Source organism: Lepisosteus platostomus, chromosome 8, assembly GCF_059453375.1.
Source record: "Lepisosteus platostomus isolate fLepPlt1 chromosome 8, fLepPlt1.hap1, whole genome shotgun sequence".
NCBI classification, from domain to species: Eukaryota; Metazoa; Chordata; class Actinopteri; order Semionotiformes; family Lepisosteidae; genus Lepisosteus; species Lepisosteus platostomus.
The window spans coordinates 49849132-49868664 of NC_142618.1; the positions used below are offsets into that span (position 1 = coordinate 49849132).

General features: G+C 35.6%; 1 protein-coding gene across 19 annotated transcripts in view; it reads left to right on the top strand.

Annotated features, from left to right (window-relative positions):
- The window catches only part of LOC148657480 (disco-interacting protein 2 homolog C), a 223566-nt gene that overhangs the window by 106194 nt on the left and 97839 nt on the right, over positions 1 to 19533 (top strand). For 17 of the 19 annotated variants that reach the window (XM_088643814.1, XM_088643797.1, XM_088643803.1 and 14 more), the window contains one exon: positions 10703 to 10774. The exons of 1 other annotated variant lie outside the window; for it this stretch is intronic. Coding sequence is in view for 17 of the 18 variants with exons in the window: in XM_088643797.1 (XP_088499923.1) it covers positions 10703 to 10774 (72 nt within the window). In the remaining variant the exon portion in view is untranslated. Of the gene's footprint in view, positions 1 to 1087; positions 1441 to 10702; positions 10775 to 19533 lie in introns of those variants that run through there. One more of the 19 variants, XM_088643807.1, reaches the window with a different exon arrangement.

Here is a 19533-nt window from a genome sequence, read left to right on the forward strand (position 1 = left end):
TTGGCTTTAAAAATCTTTATAATTCACCTCTGACTGGAGTTAGAGATTGTGGGACATAGTGATTCTACTGCAAATTCAGCCCCAGGAAGAAAAATGTCCTTACTAGGCAGGACCCCAGGAATAACCTGTAATTAGTCAGCCAACATTGACTCTGAATCAAGTATGAAGGGACAGTATGAAGGGAAAGAGATTGTTTTATTAGAAACAAGCCATTCATTTTTACAATGCAGGACATGGTTGCTTGTTCTTTATACAGTAGTGATTTCATTTAAAGCTGAGAAACACATTTTTCCCTTCAGGTAAGAATTCCTCAAGGAACATAATTCAGATTGCTTTTTATATTTATATAAGGGTGCGTTAATTATATTCAGTAACTCAGGGGTTTAAATCAGGGAACTCAGAGGCTCTGAAAACGTACCCAGCGTTTTAGTGGGTAGGCTCACGTTTCTGGACTAAATGGACTAAATGGACTTATATCCTTAAAAGACAATAAAATTATATACTGTACAGTACTGTACTACCCAGTCTAAGTCCGTCAGCAAATGTTATTGTGGAACAGAAAGATTTGTTGTGTATAAAAATTATTTACGTTAAAGGGAAAACTTGTGTACGTTTCCATAGAAAGGGATGTAATTTCTCTTTTGTGTTCTGGAGTCCTGGTCTAGGTTCTGAAATTAGCTTCCAGCCTCTCAATGTGAGTAACTTGATACTGGCTCTGTTTATTGGAAGGCAGATGAGACTTAAGGTATTGCTTAGTGGTGGATATTTTAAGTTTGGCTGTTTTCTGGACCTAATTTAGAATAAAATCTCTAAAAGTTTATAAATCCGCATAATGGTGGTGGCCAAATTCTATTAAACATTCTTATTGAGGAATAGAGCACTGCTAAAAGTATTTGAAAGGCAGAAAAGCACCTGCTAGTTTTTGTTTTGTCAACAAAGAAATAACAAAGATCCTACCCTGCCAGAAGTTCTCTGAATCTCCTGGGATGAGGAGGAGTTTGTCACTGTACTGTGACTGTACTAGCAATGGGCAGTTTTTCAGTTTTATTGTTTGCTTATAGTAAGGCAAAATATGTTTGGACAAGTCAGTTTGAATATTCCACTGTAGTTAGCAAGCGAGCATACAAATCCAACAGGATAATCCAATATTTATGGTGCTGTAAAGAATTGAAATTCTTTTTCATAAATATGTTTGGTCACACTGAAGACAGTAGAGCATGCTATCTATGCTATCTAGTGTTCTGAAGCTTTTTTTTTTCCCCTCTTGGAGGAGTGGAGATAACTGCTGTTTCATTGGGATCTGAAAAGCTATTCCCAAGCCTGGTGTTCAAGTTAGGAATGAAGTTTTAGACCAAAGAAAGAAACAAACTGTAGCTTTAAAATTAATAAAAGGCCAAACCTAACAGGATCACCATCTCACCATCTTACTGGATATGTCAAGTAAGTATGGTTTTGACCTGTAAGTCAGGAATAAGATACAAAAAGAATCAAGTTTTTCAGCTTCCCATACATCCAGTGTCATTATAGTCACTGTACCTTGTTAATTATAAATTCGGTTAAAGTGAGTGTGGAATTGTTGTTCCAAAAAATGGGTGTGCTGATTAAAAAATATATATATGTATATAAATATAAATATATATGTGTGTGAGTATGCTGCTTTAGGATAGATATAAAGCCTATGATCTGTATAATTATAATACTTTACTTAATATGAGCCCAGTTCTGTTCCCTGACATTATTTGACCTTGGGGTCAGAATTACCATGTTCATGTGATACCACTCAAGATATATAACCTACTATCATGTGTGTAGATTCCTTCAATGACTCGTAATTCAGTGTGCTATGAAATCAGTTGGTTTATGCTTAGATTGAGTGAGAATTTAGGTAGTGTGGGAGATCCAAGATTTAATTTTTCAATATATGTTTAAAATAATATTGCAAAAACTAATTTGTGTTTGCCTGTATGGTATTTTATAATTCCTTTGTTTAAAAATTTTCTTTAATACTCTGTCGTTTTCACATATTGGCCTTTGCACTCCAATTGTTTAGTTGTACTTCCAGTTGTTAATGATATTGTTGAAAAACAAATTGGATGCAGGAATTAGCCCATTTTTTTGTCTGATTGTCAAATGATGTGAGAATTTAAATTTTAAAGGGCGCAGGAAATGAACTCTTATCCCATTTCTAATAAATTATTTTTTTTAATGAAAAGTAATAAATGTCTAACTTTTACTAGGGCATTGCTGTCCTACATTGATTTAATCTGGAGGAGTTCCTTGAAAAAACAACTATTTCGGAGTTTCTTGACTGTCTTTAGCTTGCAGACTTTTAATTGTTTTGCAAAAATATTATGAATACTATGAAAGGAAGTAATGGTTTTGCTTGTAATCTTGTCAAGATTATTCTTGTAGGGATAACTGTATGGAAACTGTAAACTAATACCATTAAACAATGACGTCATGAGACATCCATATTGAAAACATTTTGTTGTCTACAGATGATGGATGATGATAATCTTAAATCTTCATCTTATATGGGCTTTGCAGTCTTTTGATGTACTGTACAGGTTTGAACGGTAATTGTTTAAACATAAGAGTATATTGAGAAACACTTTACTTTGCAATATTTTCGCTAGTATTGGATGGTATTGTCAGGTTTTGCTGATTGGAACATAGCAGAGGACTTCAAACTTATTTTGAGAAACAAAATGCAGTTTTTCAGTGCAGGAAAATACTAGAAATTCATATTGATACATGTGCTTCAGTTCTGCAAATGCTAATCACTTGTGCTACTTTCCATTAGAGGCTATAGCGTTAGCAAGTTGCAAGAGCTTTTCTTGAGGCTGCAAATGACATATCTAGTAAGTATTGTAAAGTCATCAAGTCTTCACCCCAGGGACAATGTCTTGTTTTCTCTTTTTCTTGTTTCAAGTAGTGCAAGTTCAGACTTGTGTATTGAGAATTGTAAGCTGCTGAAACCTCCTTTTCTGCTGTGTCACATTTATGAGGCCTCTCATGCGTTGTTAATCATTACTGTTAACAATTTTCCATTCTTGACAATTCAGTGTTTAAGTATATTCACAGCTTTTTTTGCACTGGAAAAAGAATATTAGCAGGTTGACACAAATTCTCTTGAATGCCTTGTAAGGTTTAATATGCTTTCATAACTGTTTTCTTATTTGTTTTAGGAAGCATTTTTTAGCTGTAATAGAAAACTTATTAAAATATTCCCTATGCTGATGTTTTTGCGAAGCCTGTCTTGTTTAAAAGAGGAATGTCATGCATATCTGCTTAGTACATACCATGCCTACACACATTAAAAAACAGTAAATAAAATGAAATGATCCCAGTTTTCTCAAAATTTAAACATTCAAGGGTGCAGATCTAGAATGAAAACGTGTTATCTGGAAAAAAAAATGAACTGATTTTTCTGTTTAGCAAAAAGCTTTGAAAGTGATCCTGTAAATGAGTACAGAGGTGGATATTCTTCAGTAATTACAGTCCTGTGTCCTGTAATTTTGTGGTATTATTGCTGTTTTAATTGACTCTACAGTGCTTTTAGCCCCTGTTTGTGGTTATATAATAAAAGGAAAAAATGGTACTGTATATGAATTGCAGGGTTTGCAGTTCTGCAATATTTCTTTCTATGGCATACTAAAAAAACATTTTTAAAATTCTGAATATGTCTTAAGGTTTTTTTCAAAACTTTGAATAACTTTATTTTCCAAACCTACTGTGAGTCATGCAACTTTAAGATTTGCAACTTAAAACGTTGTCTCGCATCTAAAAAATGTGATGATTTTTTTCCATTTTGATACATAATATCTCATAATTAAAAAAGAGCTTTAAATATAACGAAAAATAATTCATTGCATTTTCACTGAAGTAATAATCTTTCTACTAATATTTCTCAAGGGGATTTGGAAAATGTGGCATCTAAAATATGATCATAGCAGACTTAGAGCCTGTAAGTTTAAAACCTTTGAGAATGCCATCTCAGTGTTACTGTGCTTTACGTTAGTTTTAATTCAAGTGTTGGCTTTAGTAGTTACCATTTTTTTAATGGGCCACCAGGTCAGATGTTATATCAGGATAACATGGAACCACTCCCAGAATGGAAACATGGAGATTACAGCGCAGTGCAGTAGAATTATGGTCTTTCTAACATTCGATTAACCCCTTTACTTTTACTATTACAGTTTATGAACTGCTGCATTTGATACTTGAATTCTCTTACCTGTCTTACTTATCCTGTGAAGGAAATTTGTTTTCCATTCTAAAAATAACGTAATATTTCTAAAAATCCATACAAATTTGAACACTCATTCCTCATATGGGAGACTATACAGTACCACAACAAGCATCAGTAAAAGGTAATAGAATGTCCTAATGTACTGTTCTGGAAAGTATATCAATTTACATCTCTGTTTTGCTACAGCATTTTACATCCTTATAAATATTCTTTACATTTTTCAGGTTTCTTGACTTGTAATTCACTATGCTTTCTTAAGACATCAGCCGACATACAAGGTCCGGTGAAGAAAAAAAGATGTTCATCCATCGCATAAGGACGTTTTAGCCAAATATTTCTCAAGGTGTCTGAGTGACATTGGACAGACAACATATTGAAGGACACCCCATTGTGTTGAATATAGATGTGGCACCTACTGTATGTGATCACAGTCGATTTAGAACTTTTTAAGTTTCAAAACTTGTCAGGATTTGAGCACTGAAAAGATAAATTATAGGCATGTTACTAAAACAGCTGCAGAAACATATGGTGACATATAATTCTGCACTTTCTAGAAGCTGACAACTCACTCTTTAAATGAGCTGTATCTGAAAGAAATATTGTACGTACAGTATATTGGTTTTATATATACTGAAAAGTAGAAACTCCACTTGGCAGCATTCATGGTGCCAAAGCAATGTCAAAAGTGATTTAATATTAGATCCTGTGGGCCCGAGCGCCCTTACATGTACATAGTGTCAGTTTCTAAAAGGCAGGCTAAATATCCTTTAGTGATCAAGGTGTTTGAAAACCATGTTCTTTTTAAAATAAGTCAGAGTGTTTGGTATTTTAATTTGCGGGCAGTGTCAGATTTAAATACTTGTTGACATAACACATTGCAACACAATATTATCCTCTGTACATTTACTATACTCTAGGATTACCATATAAGCCTGAAAGATGCAAAATGGGGAGGGACTGTGCTGCCAAAGTCCGAACATGGAAATGGTACATATTTTATTTTACACATTTCTCATCACATTCTCTTAAAATAAACTCTGAGACCAAGTGTAAGAACTTCTCTGGTAAAGCTGATTGTGTTTAGTTTGAAGTAACCTGTGGTGGCAATAGAGATATTATATAAACATTCCTTTTGTGCTCAGAGCAGAGATTCAAGACACCGAGCTTTTCTTTATATTGGTTGACCACAAAATGTTTAATCTTTTTATAGAACTGGCAGGTAGCCATGGTGGTTAAGCAGTTGATTATGTTTGAGTTTTTATTCTTTATTAAAAGTATCCTAATGTTAAGGACATATGAAAGGTTCTTTTTGGCCTGTCTAACTTATTTTGATGCCAGTAGGTGATTAACCCAAGGTTCTTATCATGCTATTTCATAAAAAAACAGATTTTCAGATTCAACAATAAGGCTATACAGTAGCTTGTTAGAAACTCCCACAATCCTGTATGATGGGGCCTGTGTAGTGTACTGAAAAAGCCTCTGGTAACCATTCATAAATGGAAAGTTGTGCTTCAGTCTACCCTCCTGTGTAAGTCAGGACCAGCATTTCCAGTGTTCAAGAATGTCAAGAATGTCACAATAATTTCAGTCCTTGCTTAATAATTAATAATACACTTATATAGCGCTTTTCTGGACACTCCACTCAAAGCGCTTTACAGGTAATGGGGACTCCCCTCCACCACCACCAATGTGCAGCATCCACCTGGATGATGCGACGGCAGCCATAGTGCGCCAGACCGCTCACCACACATCAGCTATCAGTGGGGAGGAGAGCAGAGTAATGTAGCCAATTCATAGATGGGGATTATTAGGAGGCCATGATTGGTAAAGGCCAATGGGGAAATTTGGCCAGGACACCCCTACTCTTTTCGAGAAACGCTCTGGGATTTTTAATGACCACGGAGAGTCAGGACCTCGGTTTTACGTCTCATCCGAAGGACGGCGCCTCTTTACAGTATAGTGTCCCCGTCACTATACTGGGGCATCAGGACCCACATGGACTGCAGGGTGAGCTCCCCCTGCCGGCCCCACTAACACCTCTTCCAGCAGCAACCTTAGTTTTTCCCAGGAGGTCTCCCATCCAGGTACTGACCAGGCTCACACCTGCTTAGCTTCAGTGGGTTGCCAGTTGTGAGTTGCAGGGTGATATGGCTGCTTAAAATTTCCCATATTTCTTAAATTACAATATTCTTAAAGTATTGTGCTAAACTATGGCAAATAAAGGTGTCTGTTCACTGTGTACCAAAAAAAATAAGTTATTGTTTCTTAACAGAACACAAGGTGGAAAAATGTAGTTTGCATGCAATACAGATTTTGAGCATTAATGTTCTTTTTCAGAAACAGTGCAGTGCCATTAGTGTCACAACATTTACACATTTTTTTTCCTTTTCATTTCTTCTGCTCTGTCACGTACAGTGTACTGCACTTCACTGTGTATTCAGACAAAGAACTGAAATAACGTACTAGTGAGCAATGCTTAATATATAAATAGAACTAATATACTGGCCTGCCAATATAATATTTTCAAAAGCCGTACTCATGAAAAAAGCAATCAGTCTTGTTTTACTAGTGCTTCCTCTGTTTATGTGTGTTGCAGTGTTTATCAGGAAACTGAACCTCATTTCTATACTAGAAGAGAAACCGTTCTGGACGACAGTACTTACAGCCTTTCTGCATGTGTTGCCATACAACATGGTGAAGTCATTTGAGAGAGACGCAATAATGTTGTGGGGTGCATTTTCCTGGTACGGTTTGGTTACACCCATTCCCTTAGAAAACATGGTGCTAACCAATACTTAATGGGAGAGAGATCATCTTCGCCCCACGTTGCAGTGTTTCCAATCTGGAGTCCTGTCTGTCAGGATGAAAATCCCCCATCCACAGAGCACAAGTGGTTTGATGAGGATGACACTGACGTTATCCATATGTCATGGCCTTCTCAGTTACCGGATCTTAACCCAAGTGAGCATTTATGCGCTATTCTGGAATGACGTCTGAGATGACATTGTTCACAAGGCATGATTTGACCGACTTCCTCACATCCCTCCTGCAGAATTCCGGGTTCTGGTAGACTCTCTGCTTTGGGTCATACAGGTTATACTGACCTCATGTTTTGGCTCAACACTGTATTAAGTGATGTCTTGTCCACTTTCTGTACCTATGAATTGCAGTAAAGCATGACATGCTCAGTCCTGGTCAAACATTATTACCTTTTCATTATGTTCATGTCAAATAACATGATGCACTGTTAATATTTTTAGCAGTCTAAAACTCTGTTCACATTTTAGGTTGTATTGGTTTCTCAGCAGTACTCGGCCCTCTATCAGAACAGAAAAGGTGAACTCCAAAGGTCTAATTTAAGTCTGTGCAGAAAGGGGCATTGGGAAATTTGATGGGTTTTTTTTGTACAAGGAAAATGCTGGAGGAATGACTGTACAGTGTCTCAGTGTAGGAGGGAAGACATGAATCATACTCAGTCTTTATAAAGAGCTTCATTTTATCCGTATCCCAAATGTCAAGCAACATATATAGCACTGAGTTTAATCTCCACAATGCAGCCTTGAATTTAAAAATTCCAAGGAAACTAAAGAACCATTAGAAACAGATTTCTTAGATAATCATTTATGAATATTTATCTGTTAATTGCAATTTCTGGCCTTCATTGGCTCAAAAAGTTAATCTTTTTGTACATAATAGACTGACTTTCATTCTGTGTAACAAAAATATACAACTGTGATTAAATCAAAGAATCGCAGCCATATATATTAATACTTTTCTAAACATCATGATTATGATTCTTTTGATTTAAAATATTGTGGTGGAATGAAAGTGGTATAATGTTTTGTTTACCTTAATTCGTACATTTTATAAAAATGTATATGATGTCAGAGTATTTTATTTTCCTTACATTTTGGCTTAAAATACACCCTTTACTGTGAAGCCATTCCTGTTCCAAACAATTAGACATAACAAAAGAATTCAGCTTTGCGCTTACTAGGAATTTCTTTTTTTCTCATCTGCAACCATTTTCACAGAAAATGTAAGTTTGAAAATTACATTTTTGCTACGTACGAGGGTATCCTTCCGAATGTCTTGTGGCCATTTGTGAGCCAGTGCCTTTGTGGTGCAGTGGTAAGCTGAGATCTGTATTCTGTGCTTGTCGCTATAGACATGTAGAGCAGATTCCAATAGCAGCATCGCTTGACAATTGTTCTGAATGTGTTTAAATATTCATATGTTTATGAATCCCTGTTGTGTTGGGACATATTCTGTCACGTCAGGGATAGAGAACTCCTGCTGTAAAGAATAATTAGCGCCTTGTGGACTTGCCTCCCTTCTTCTGCCATCGAAAGCTCATTTCCTTTTTCTAGCGGCTGGGTTTAACATTGGCGTGGGGATTCGAAGTGCCACTACACAGCCATGACAAAAGCTCAGAGGAGGACATAGGCATGCCTGATAGCACTTGGGTTTAGCGTTAAAAATCTGTTTGACTTGTACGCATCATTTGTTTTTGTTTTTCATTTGTTAGTTTTCAGTGAGACTCCTTTTTGGCTTCCTGGGGAACTGGTGTAATTGTTGTTCAAAGAAACATTTGCACAGCCTTGAGTGATAGTATTTAATAAAACTCACTGCCTGGTACAGTACCTTTCTATAACACCGTTGTTAGAAAAGCACTGAACAGCAGACAGCACACTTCTGAGGAACTGTGTGTATAAGGACTGTCACTACTTTTACTTATATCATTTCTGTGGTAAAACCCACCTTAACATAGCAGGATTGCTACACTTACGGAAAATCCTTTGAGTTCTGCTAATATTACATTGATTGCCACCATGTCAATTTGGTAACGTTTTTGTCTGGTCATACTCAGTCTCAAGTTAATAATAACAACAGTAGTTGCTGCTGCTGCTGCTGCTAATAATAATAATAATAATAATAATAATAATAATAATAATAATAATAATAATAATAATAATAATAATAATGATAATAATAAAGTACCATAAACCATAAACAGAAGCACAGATTTCCAAATACGTAGACCATCTTTGAAGAAATAGTATGAACAAATCTATCACTTTGAATCTTCTATCCAAGTAAAAATCTTGAGATAAAAACATGGAAAAAAACAGTTGTGAACATAGCCCTTTTTTATAAAAACAAGACTGCTGGTAATATTTTCCATTTCTCTTTAGGAAGGCCTAGGTTAACATAATTGGTTTTCTTGAGCATTCATACTTTTTGCAGTTTTCAGTCACTGTATTGTGAAATGGTTGTTCCATCACCAGATTGAAAGGGAAATAATGAAATATGTTTGTTAGTGCATCTGTTTTTATAGGATGTCTGCATCAGATCAGACTATGTACAGTATTGGACTTTTAGTAGTTATACTAAGACGAAGTTGTAGAATAGTTTATAATTGGTGTCAGTAATACTATATCAGAAATAATGCATGTGTTCTATTTTTTATACTTGTTGATTTATCATTTGATATTGACAATAATATTCCCTCTGTATTCGTTTTTTTGCTGTACAGTATATACAATAGTTTTCATTTTTTTGTTTGTGACCTTCCAATAAGGATTCTCATGAAAACTAAATTCTACAAACTACTGTGTACTACATGCAAGTTTTTCCAGATCTTACATTTTTCTGGACTAATTGTTTTTAGGTTTCTAAAAGCCTAGTAAATCATACCCTCATTCGTTTTAAATGATTACCTGAAAATTGTACCATTACATGAACCCCCATTTTATTTTAAAGTTCTGATCCTCTCATTATAACCCCATCCTTGTTTTGCTTTCCATTTTACTTCTAGTTTAGAATAAACACCTTTGATTAATGAAGGGAATTCCAAAGGCTCAGTCTTGCGTTAGCTTTGAGCTCCCACTCAGAAAGTGTGGCTAATACTCTCTGACACTTCTCTCCTTAACTGCTTCTCCTGAGTCAAAGTCATACGTCTTAAGGCATTTTTTCCTATATTTGTCATTTGTAGAGAAATGTCTCTATTGTGATGTTCTCTGTGTTTTTCTCCATCTGCCTTTCACTGAATTCCATCCCAATTTCTGACACAATGATGAAGCCTTGATAAGCAATGCCTTGTGTCAGCTGTTACTGACATGGCTTCGTTATGTAAATCATAGCCAATGTGTTTAATTCAGGTTTTTATTTTTTGTTACTGTATTTGGTGAGGAATAAAGTAAGAAAAAACTCCCTATTTCCCATTCTTTTTTCTTTCATCTTGCTGGAGCAGTCTATCTATGTGTTGTTCTGAAAAAAATAAATAAATGGCACAAAAATTTACTTTTAACGTAACTCCAGTGTTTTACAATCTGTTGACCTGACAGATTTTAACACAGCGATTAATATTCAGTCAGTAATGGCACACAACCACTCTTCAGTTTGTCTGTTTGCTGACGATCACTAATGGGGCTATCCTTTCTTTGGCAGGTGACATCACACAGAAAGGCTATGAAAAGAAGAGATCAAAATTAATTGGGGCCTACCTCCCACAGCCAGCAGGTAACGTAGAGAGAACTCCCATACTGGGTTTCCTGTACTCGAAGGTCTGAAGTAATCTCTGCTACAGGGCTCCAATTTATGCAGTGTAAAGCAAGTGAGGCAACTTGATGAAACGTTTTCCAAACATCAGTGGATTGTTGTCTTGTACAACAGATGGCATTTTTGCCCCCACAACATTATTTATGTATTTAAAAGACTGCGAGACGAGTGATGAAAGCTCATTTTTGTACTATTCTCTAGCAAGCTTTAATAAAGCATTTGCTTGCAAGAAACAACACAGCAATGGGTATGCCATTATTTTTTTTACATATTCATTTTTCCATCTCATTACAGCAGCACAAACAATGCATTTCTGTTATTAGATTTAGTTCCCCAGTCTTCTGCTTGGTTTCTAATCCTTTTGTGCAGGTAATAAAAAATGCATTTAAGTGCCATTTTGAACTGACTGGTTTGCTGAAAGGGGCATTAAAGAGCGATCTGGTTTCAATTAATTTATTCTCCACCTAAGTGCTGTAGGATGTCAGGTCTCTGCATCGTGGGCTTAGGAACTGGGATGCCAAGCTGGGAATGAATGTGCTGAGTGAAAGGTCAGGTGTCCACCGCCAGCACAGGGGGAAGCTTCCCTTCACTGTGAAGTTAAAGTCATGTTGACTATGAGGCAGAAAGGGAACGGCAGACTGCCTGCCAAAGGCATCTTTAGAATGAAGTTTGGAGTTCAGTTGTGGCAAGGTTTATAAAAAGGCAGGGAATTATTTTTTTAAGATATACTGTAGTACACATGACAGCTGCTCTTCAGAGTTATTTGTATTGACAGTTGACCTGATTTCTTTTTTTTTTCAAAAATACATTTTTGTGTTTGTTTTCAAATACAGCACACTTTACAGTTATCCACATGAGATGGCTTTCTGATGATTGATTCCCGTTCTGTCTAAAGTGACAAACCAAGCTGAAACACTTTTGAAGAGCATCTACAGTATATTGCATGTAATGGACCTACCTGAAATATTTACTTAGATCCACTTTACTAGAATGAGTTAAATGAGTGATTAAGGAGAATTATTGACTTTCCTGAGAGTTGTTATTAAGAACATATAAGAAAGGCTACCAATGGAAGCAGGCTATTTCACCCATCTAGCTCATTTGGTTGCTACTAGCTAAACAGATCTGAGGTTTTCATTCAGCTATTTTCTTGAAAGAGGCCAGGTATCAGGCATCATGGAATGGAAGTTGCACTGTACCATCCAAACACTGCCTAGCTCAGGCTGTTCTGCCAAACAGAGCTTCTGGAGCAAGCAAAAGCTTTAAAAGAGCAAGAACACCCCCAGAAAGGTTGAGAAAATCTGCACATAGAATCGGGAAACATTAGACTGATCTATAATGTACCATTGTACAGTGTGCAATGTTGGTTGAGAATTGCATTTGTAATTGCTTCCATCAGCTAATGAGTTAATGGGTCTGAATAGTTACACAATCAATATATTTCATTTTATACTTTTTAGTTTTTGCTGACATTTGCTGTAACTTATCTTACCTTTAAAAGTCTTCATTTTGAGCATTAAAGTCCACTTGTGTTTCCCCCTTCATCTTAAATGACCGGAATTATTGGTATTCACGTAGTATGTAACTTAAGAGATTTTAATGTACGTAATCGACATTTTAACAGTAGTTGTCTGCCGTAATTAATCTGCAGTGGAACTGACGGATCACAGGAAACTAAGAAAAGAAATAATGGACATGCTTGATGGAAGAAGGACTTTTATTGTAATTGTTAATTCGTCCAAACAGGCATTGTAAAGCTGCTGATGTAAAATTGTTTTTTAAGTTGAATTTACACAAAAATGTTTAGTGGTCTTAATATCATAAGGAATTTCAGATAAGATGGAACCAATTGTTTCTTATGTGATGGTATAGTATGTATTTATCAATCATTGATTTATCAAAATCAGTTTAGCAAACTCTCAAAATTAATGGAAGCTAATTATAAAAAAACGAAAGACAGTATAATCTATTACTGTGGAGCTAATGTTGAATGGTAGGTATTGTGATGTAATGTATAGTATCTACAATTTACCTTTGCACTTACAGTATCTTAGATACTCCCACGTTTATTGCTGCATCAAAGTGCATCAACCCCCATAAAGAATACACAAATATCAGATAGCAGTATAAAAAAGGAACTCTATCATAGATTAATTTCCCCATTCCAAAGTTTCAATCAGGAGCACAACTGTCAGCCTGTCACAGTCTTCATCACTGACTTCATCACAGCCTGGTAGTATTGGGAGTCTTAAATATCAAGCAAAACAAACTTATAGAAAAATGAATATTTTGTGAGAGGTAAAAATATGTACTTTTTTCTAAATGACAATAGTATTTTAAGAAACTGTTGCAACTTCCTAGATTTAGCTAAGAAAGACGTGTTCCAGGATGACCAGGAGTGGTTAAGGTTCAAAAGAAGTCAGAGATTGGAAATATGTGAAGGTTATGGAATTTCTGACTCCACATGTAGAAGGCAAGAGGTGATTTAGAGAAGTGAGTGTTTAAAATATGAAGTGGAGAATTCATATGGTTTCTTCTCCTATATATATATTTGTGTAGTCCTAATTTTAAATTTTTTTATTATTGTTTAATTGCCGTTTTTATTTTAACCTAAATTGTATTTTAGCATTATTGTTTTTTTCTTCTTAATCACCAAATTTATGATATTAGTCAGTGTTAGCTAACAATAGTTAGCTATTGCAGGAACATGTTTTCAGACTACATCTAATAAATCCAGTAATGATGGATTGTTATACTGGGTTTTGGCCCTAATTCATATCATTTCATGTTGTGTTGCTAGGTAAGATTTCACTTTTATCTTTAAATATTCATTCTGTTCTGTTGTAGTTCAACCTGTTAAGGTGCTCATTCAGAGCACAGATCAAACTCTAAAGTCATTAGTGTTTTGAGGTAGTGGGGCTTTTATTGTGATGTCTTGACACTGCATGTTCTGGGGGATTGTCATGGTGAACTAAAATGATTAACAGTGGACATTTCCTAATTCTTGTTGAAAGCAAAAAGAAATAATTATCTAGGACTAATTTTGGAAAGAAGAGCCTGAAAAAGAATCTTTTCCCCTTTGCTGGCATTTTGAAATTTCTTACAGCAGGGATATTCACTCCTGGTCCTGGAGGGCCATGGTCATCTGGGATTTGGTACTGTAACTTGTTATCCTCATTGAATAAAGACCTGGAGGCAGTAGTAATATAGACCAATTATATGAAAAGTTGAATCAGATCAAATCATTAAGAGTCCATGGTATAATGAAAAGCCCTCCAGGATGAAGAGCCTGTGGACTAGCTGTTCTGGTACAGATTCTTAAATCATCATAGGTGTGTAACTGATTTTAATAGAGCAGCACTGCAGATTGACAGGAAAGAAAATAGACTAATACCAAATATATATTATATTATAATTATATTGTTACATTAATTATGACTATTGAAAAGAACTAGAAGGTGGAGGCTTTGAAGTGAACTTCAGTCCCAATTTCTCAGACCGGTTATTAAATCGCGAAAACAAAACAACTTCATTGACAGTATAGAAAACAGTTACAGATTTTGAATTAAGCACAAAATGCTGAACTTTGTGAAAGTACTGTAAGTCGCCATGTTGTCGCAAACCACTGGTCCTGCCACCGACGAGTGTGAGAGTTTGCGAGAATTGTGACGTGATGTGGCCCTTCCTGCTTGTGTACGAGCTAACAGAAACAAGTTGAGCAGCAAATATTTAATCGCAGAAAGATTTCCAATGTGATCTACCCACACAGTTAACAAGTAAGTTCCATTTATTGGCAAAACCGTTTCGGAGTCGAGAGCAATATTTCTATTGGATTAAAAGAGATGTATTCACAAGCCTGCTTGTTTACAATGTACTGTAATAGGGCCGCTTCACCTCGCCGGAGGTTTTGTTGCCTCGTTCTGAATGACAGAATATGGTGCTTCACATACAGTGTACCTGGAAATTTGGTCTATTTTGTGATATGAATTGGAAGTTTTACACATTTACTGTGTACATTTTCCTTTTATTGTAATTTGAAATGCCCTCATCAGTCTTTCTAACCCCAAAATATAAAATAGTGTTGCAGTTCTGCTTTAATGAAGAGGTCTCAAACATATTTCCTGGAGGGCCTAGTGTCTTCTGGATTTTGGTCCAATCTAAGTATTAAACCAAAATAATTAAACAAGTAAATCAAAATATTAACTTCCTCAAATCTATAGTTACCCTCAAGACGCCTTGGAGCTATTTTGAATTGTTTTAAATATGCAGTTAATTAAGTAATTAGTCAAAGCAAGTAGGTTGGAACAAAGAACAGAACACACTAAACCCCTAAGTGTGAGACAACTGCTTTAATTGATCAGTGTGTCACAATTAGCTGAAAACTGGGTATCTGAGGAAATGACTTATCATCTGACATGAAACAGTCAGTTTAAAGAATAGCAATATTTACACTTGATACCATCCAGCAACTCTCATATTATGAGCTTTTCATTTTGTCACAGCACAAAATTATTGATTTTCATTAAGAATGGTCTGAATTTGTTGTTAAAAAATAAAAGTATTTCCTTGAAACACTTAAGTGGAAAAGGTATTTTTGTTAGATTGAATGGTATGACCAAGGCTATAATATAATAAGAGTGGAGTTAAGCAACTTTCTTGAGGCACCTAAGTGTTTAAAAGACAAGATTGGACTTCCATAGTGCTGTTTAAAACACTGTGGTCTCTGATAAACATTGAAACCTACATGTATTAAACTTGCTAAGTTGGTATTGTTTAACCATAACCTCAAAGTTTATGGGGATATGTTATTAGTTTCATGTAAACTTTCCTGTCACTGATTAATTGCTTGTTGGAAACTGTCTGAGCTTTTGCGTAGGTACAAACTTGCAAGCAATCATTTTACAGAGAACTGAAAAATGCCCAGCTTCTGAGATTGATTTAATTTCCCTAACAGTATTTAAGCAGTGTTCTTAAAATAACTTCACCCCTTGAGTATCTGGCCGTGCTTCATTAATTAAAGGGTTTCCTTTGCATGCTAATAAGTAATTTTAGTTTGGTAACCTCTCTTTCTGTCACTATTCAAGGGCATTTGTGCTGCGTAGTAGACTGTGTTCAGCATCATGCTCGCAGTGTTGCTTTTTAGAAAATGGTTCCCAGTCTTCTGTTGTTTAGTCTTCTTACTTCTTAACAGGTTTATCTACCTTCTGTATCATCCGTTCCCTCTGGATTCCCAGAAGGCTGCTTTATGAAAATGAAGGCATATGAAATGTCTTGCATTCTTATAGTAACGGTAACCACTTCTTTGCTTTGTCACCTGTAACAGACCTTAAGATATTTACTAGGCCAAGGTGATCTACTGCTGTGCTTTTGTCTGCCCTTTTTCTGTGCTAGGCATTGAAGATAGCCAACTGTATTGTAATCCTGGATTATGAGGCACCATGTCACTTGAAGAAAAAACAAATCTTGTCTATTTTTCCATTCCTTGCAATAGAAGATGATACTGACCAGCTGTAGCCTGGCACCCTGGCAGAGAGTCGCAACTGAATAAAGTCCAGTTTTACTTAATAACAGTAGTAACTGTGATAGAGTGTTTTTGTGGTTATAATTTGTTCCAAGTATTCAGGATCCTTAAAGGTCCTGCCAAAGTCAACTCAGTCACAAAATCAGAGGACATACGTGGAAACTACATGGGACCTTGTTTTTAAAATGAGAACAGGAAGTACTTTTTAGTACAAATGGTTGTGGGATTATGGAACAAGATCATATTGTTGTAGCTATTATTCAGTCTTTTTTGATTAAACAGTTGGATGAGATCCTTGGATCAATTAGCTAACTATCAGACAGGCTAGATAGGCCAGTATTCAGCAGGTTTATACACTAAGCTTCCTTAAGTTCTTATCAGCTGTTACACAGTATGTGAAGTATACTATATTATTGTTGCATTATACAATAGTTTTGAATGCATTATTTTATTTTGAATAAATATAATTTTAAAATAATCAAAAATGCTCATATAAACCACATTATTATGATATTGGTCTTATAGCTTTTTCATAATTCATTGCCACATACTAAGAAATTAAAAAGGAGAGAGAGCCTAAAATCAGGTCTCTTGAATTACTAATTAAGAATCAATAAGAAATGTATCACTAGGCAAACCGTGTGCTGCCTGAATACAAATACTGTATTCCAGGTCTAGAAGAAGTGTTTGCCATTGTACAGTATATAGGTTTTACATCACTGTCTGCAAGCTTCCTACATTTTAATAAGGTAATTTAGGATGCTGTTAAAATATTATTTTGGTTAAGTAAAAAATAAACAAAAATCAGTGTTTTCAGGAATTTCAACAGAAAAGTCTTCCTTCCTTATTTTAAGTCTGTGCTGCCAACATGTTGTTTCTTTTATACCATAATAAGGACAAATTGAAATTGGCTAAGCTGGCTTGTGCATCAGCTAAGGTCATTCAGTATTGCCGGTAAATTATGTGCATGTGTTGTTTTTTTGCCACTGGCTATGACACTAACTTTGTATTTTTATTTTTGCCTCAGGGCACTTCAGGGTATCTGTATTTAGCTTCTCCCCTCTGCTGTTCGGATCTCTTCCATGATAATGATTTGCTTAAATAACAAAATATACAGTATTTGACTATAGATGAAAATCAGCATTTTCTATCTTGTATTTGACGCAAGAAATTTCAAATTATAATTTCTTTCTTGCACCATTATATCATTTACATTTCAGAACACTATAATTCCGTATATACGGTATATTAACAGTAGTGTCCGTACATTTTATGCATATCTACCAGTTTTCTGTACACCTCTGGCAGATGCAATAACAGCTTCTTCCATTTACCCTAGTAGCATATTCCCACATCATGGGCAGATGTATGATTCTCTCTCTGTCCACTCCTTTGTGGTTTCTCTCCTTTCACCCCACTGTGAAACAAAGCTTTTGTCAAAGCTTGCAACTGCTTTCAAATTTGATTTAATTCCAGATTTGAAAATAATATAGTGGTATTTTTTACATTATCTTAAAAATACAGAGTAGAAGATAGAGGATCTGGAGCTGCTTAAAGAAAGGAGTAATTCAAGTAAATGAGTTATGTAATGAGATTTCCAAATCACTATTGACACAGCACTATTATTGTCTTTACTGGGGAGATGTACTGTGAGAGGGATTAAGAGGTGAGAAAGTTCTAAACAACATTACAAAAACACTTTTGTGAGATAGAAATTCACAGTGTTGACTTGGGTTTAATAAAAATATGAAAATACAAGAAAGTTTTCTGAAGCATAACACACTATAAATATGTGTAGGTACTGTATAGTGTATATACTGCAATATCATTCACAGTGGTTTTTGATGGAATTATTTTGCACAGCCACTCACAGAAGGAGAAATTGATAGCCAAAAAACAAACTTTTTCCGCGATTGTTTGAATTTTCCAGGCTTGTATTCAATTCAGTCCTGTTTTGACAGAAGATCTTTAAAATATGTTTTAAACTGTATTTAGTGAGGAAAAGGCATTTGCAGATTTTAATATATGTAACTTCAATATACCCAAGTGCAATTACTGACATACAATGCTTCCTCTGTCTTTACTTAGTTGGAATAAACTTTGGCTGAACTGCATTGGCTTTCTCACAAATTCTGTTAGCATTTGTCAGAAATCAAACGGCTGAGGCGTACAACATACAGAGCAATAGCATTCTGGAAGACTATCATAAGATCAAGGTAAATTTTCATATCAATTTATAAAAGATACAGTAAAGCATATTTTTTTAAATTAATTTGTTCTACTTAACTTTCATACCCTGTTAATGTTTTAAACTTCTACAGTCCTGCTTTCTTTATAGAAGTGGAATGTGAAAGGACGGTGACATTTTGTGTCTTGCATTGTCTCGCACAATGTTTAACTTTTTTAAAGCTAAAGAGTTACACATCTGAAGTACAGCTACAGGTACACATTTCACCCAAAACATTCTGTTGAAGTAAACACATGGTTTTTCTAGTCCTACAGCCAGCTCAGAGTAGTCCCCTTTTCTGATCTGCATTGAAGGATTCAGGATTTTCTTTTCCAAAGTATTAATTAAATTAATGCAAGATGCTTACAGTGTCACAGAGGAAGCAAGAGAAAAAAAATTAGGAGGACTTTGGAATGCTGCTGTAGTGCCCACATCGTGGCTGTTTGATTATTTTTTCAGAGCCTACAGAGAGTGCAGAGTGATTTCTGGGTTGCCGTTCTCGTTCAAGAATTGACCATTTTAAGATAGTAGAATAGCTCTTAAAGGATGATGTTGGCCACCTTTCAGTATGTCGGCAACACGAGAGGGTAAAAGCCCCTTCCAGCTTTTATTTTCCCCTTATTGTTTGCATAATGTGTTACATCGTGCTTGTGATATTAAAAAAGAAGCATTCAGCAAGTCCCATTGTGTACCCAAGAGTATCAGCTTCGGAACTTAATACATGTCCATTAAACATCGAGGGCTGATGGGAGGTGCAAGGCCCCGCCATCCCTGTGACACACAAATTGCTGTGGCGGAACAGAAGGGTAATAGCAATAATGGTTAATGACTCGATAAAAGCAGCTTAGCCAGGAATAATGCTTGTTTGTGGGTGATGCGAAGCATGACACTGAAAAGCCTTGTTCGCGCTATTAAGTGGTGTGGGGTGTAGGCTTCAGAATTTGGGAACAGTGGAGGCAAGCAGACATTAAA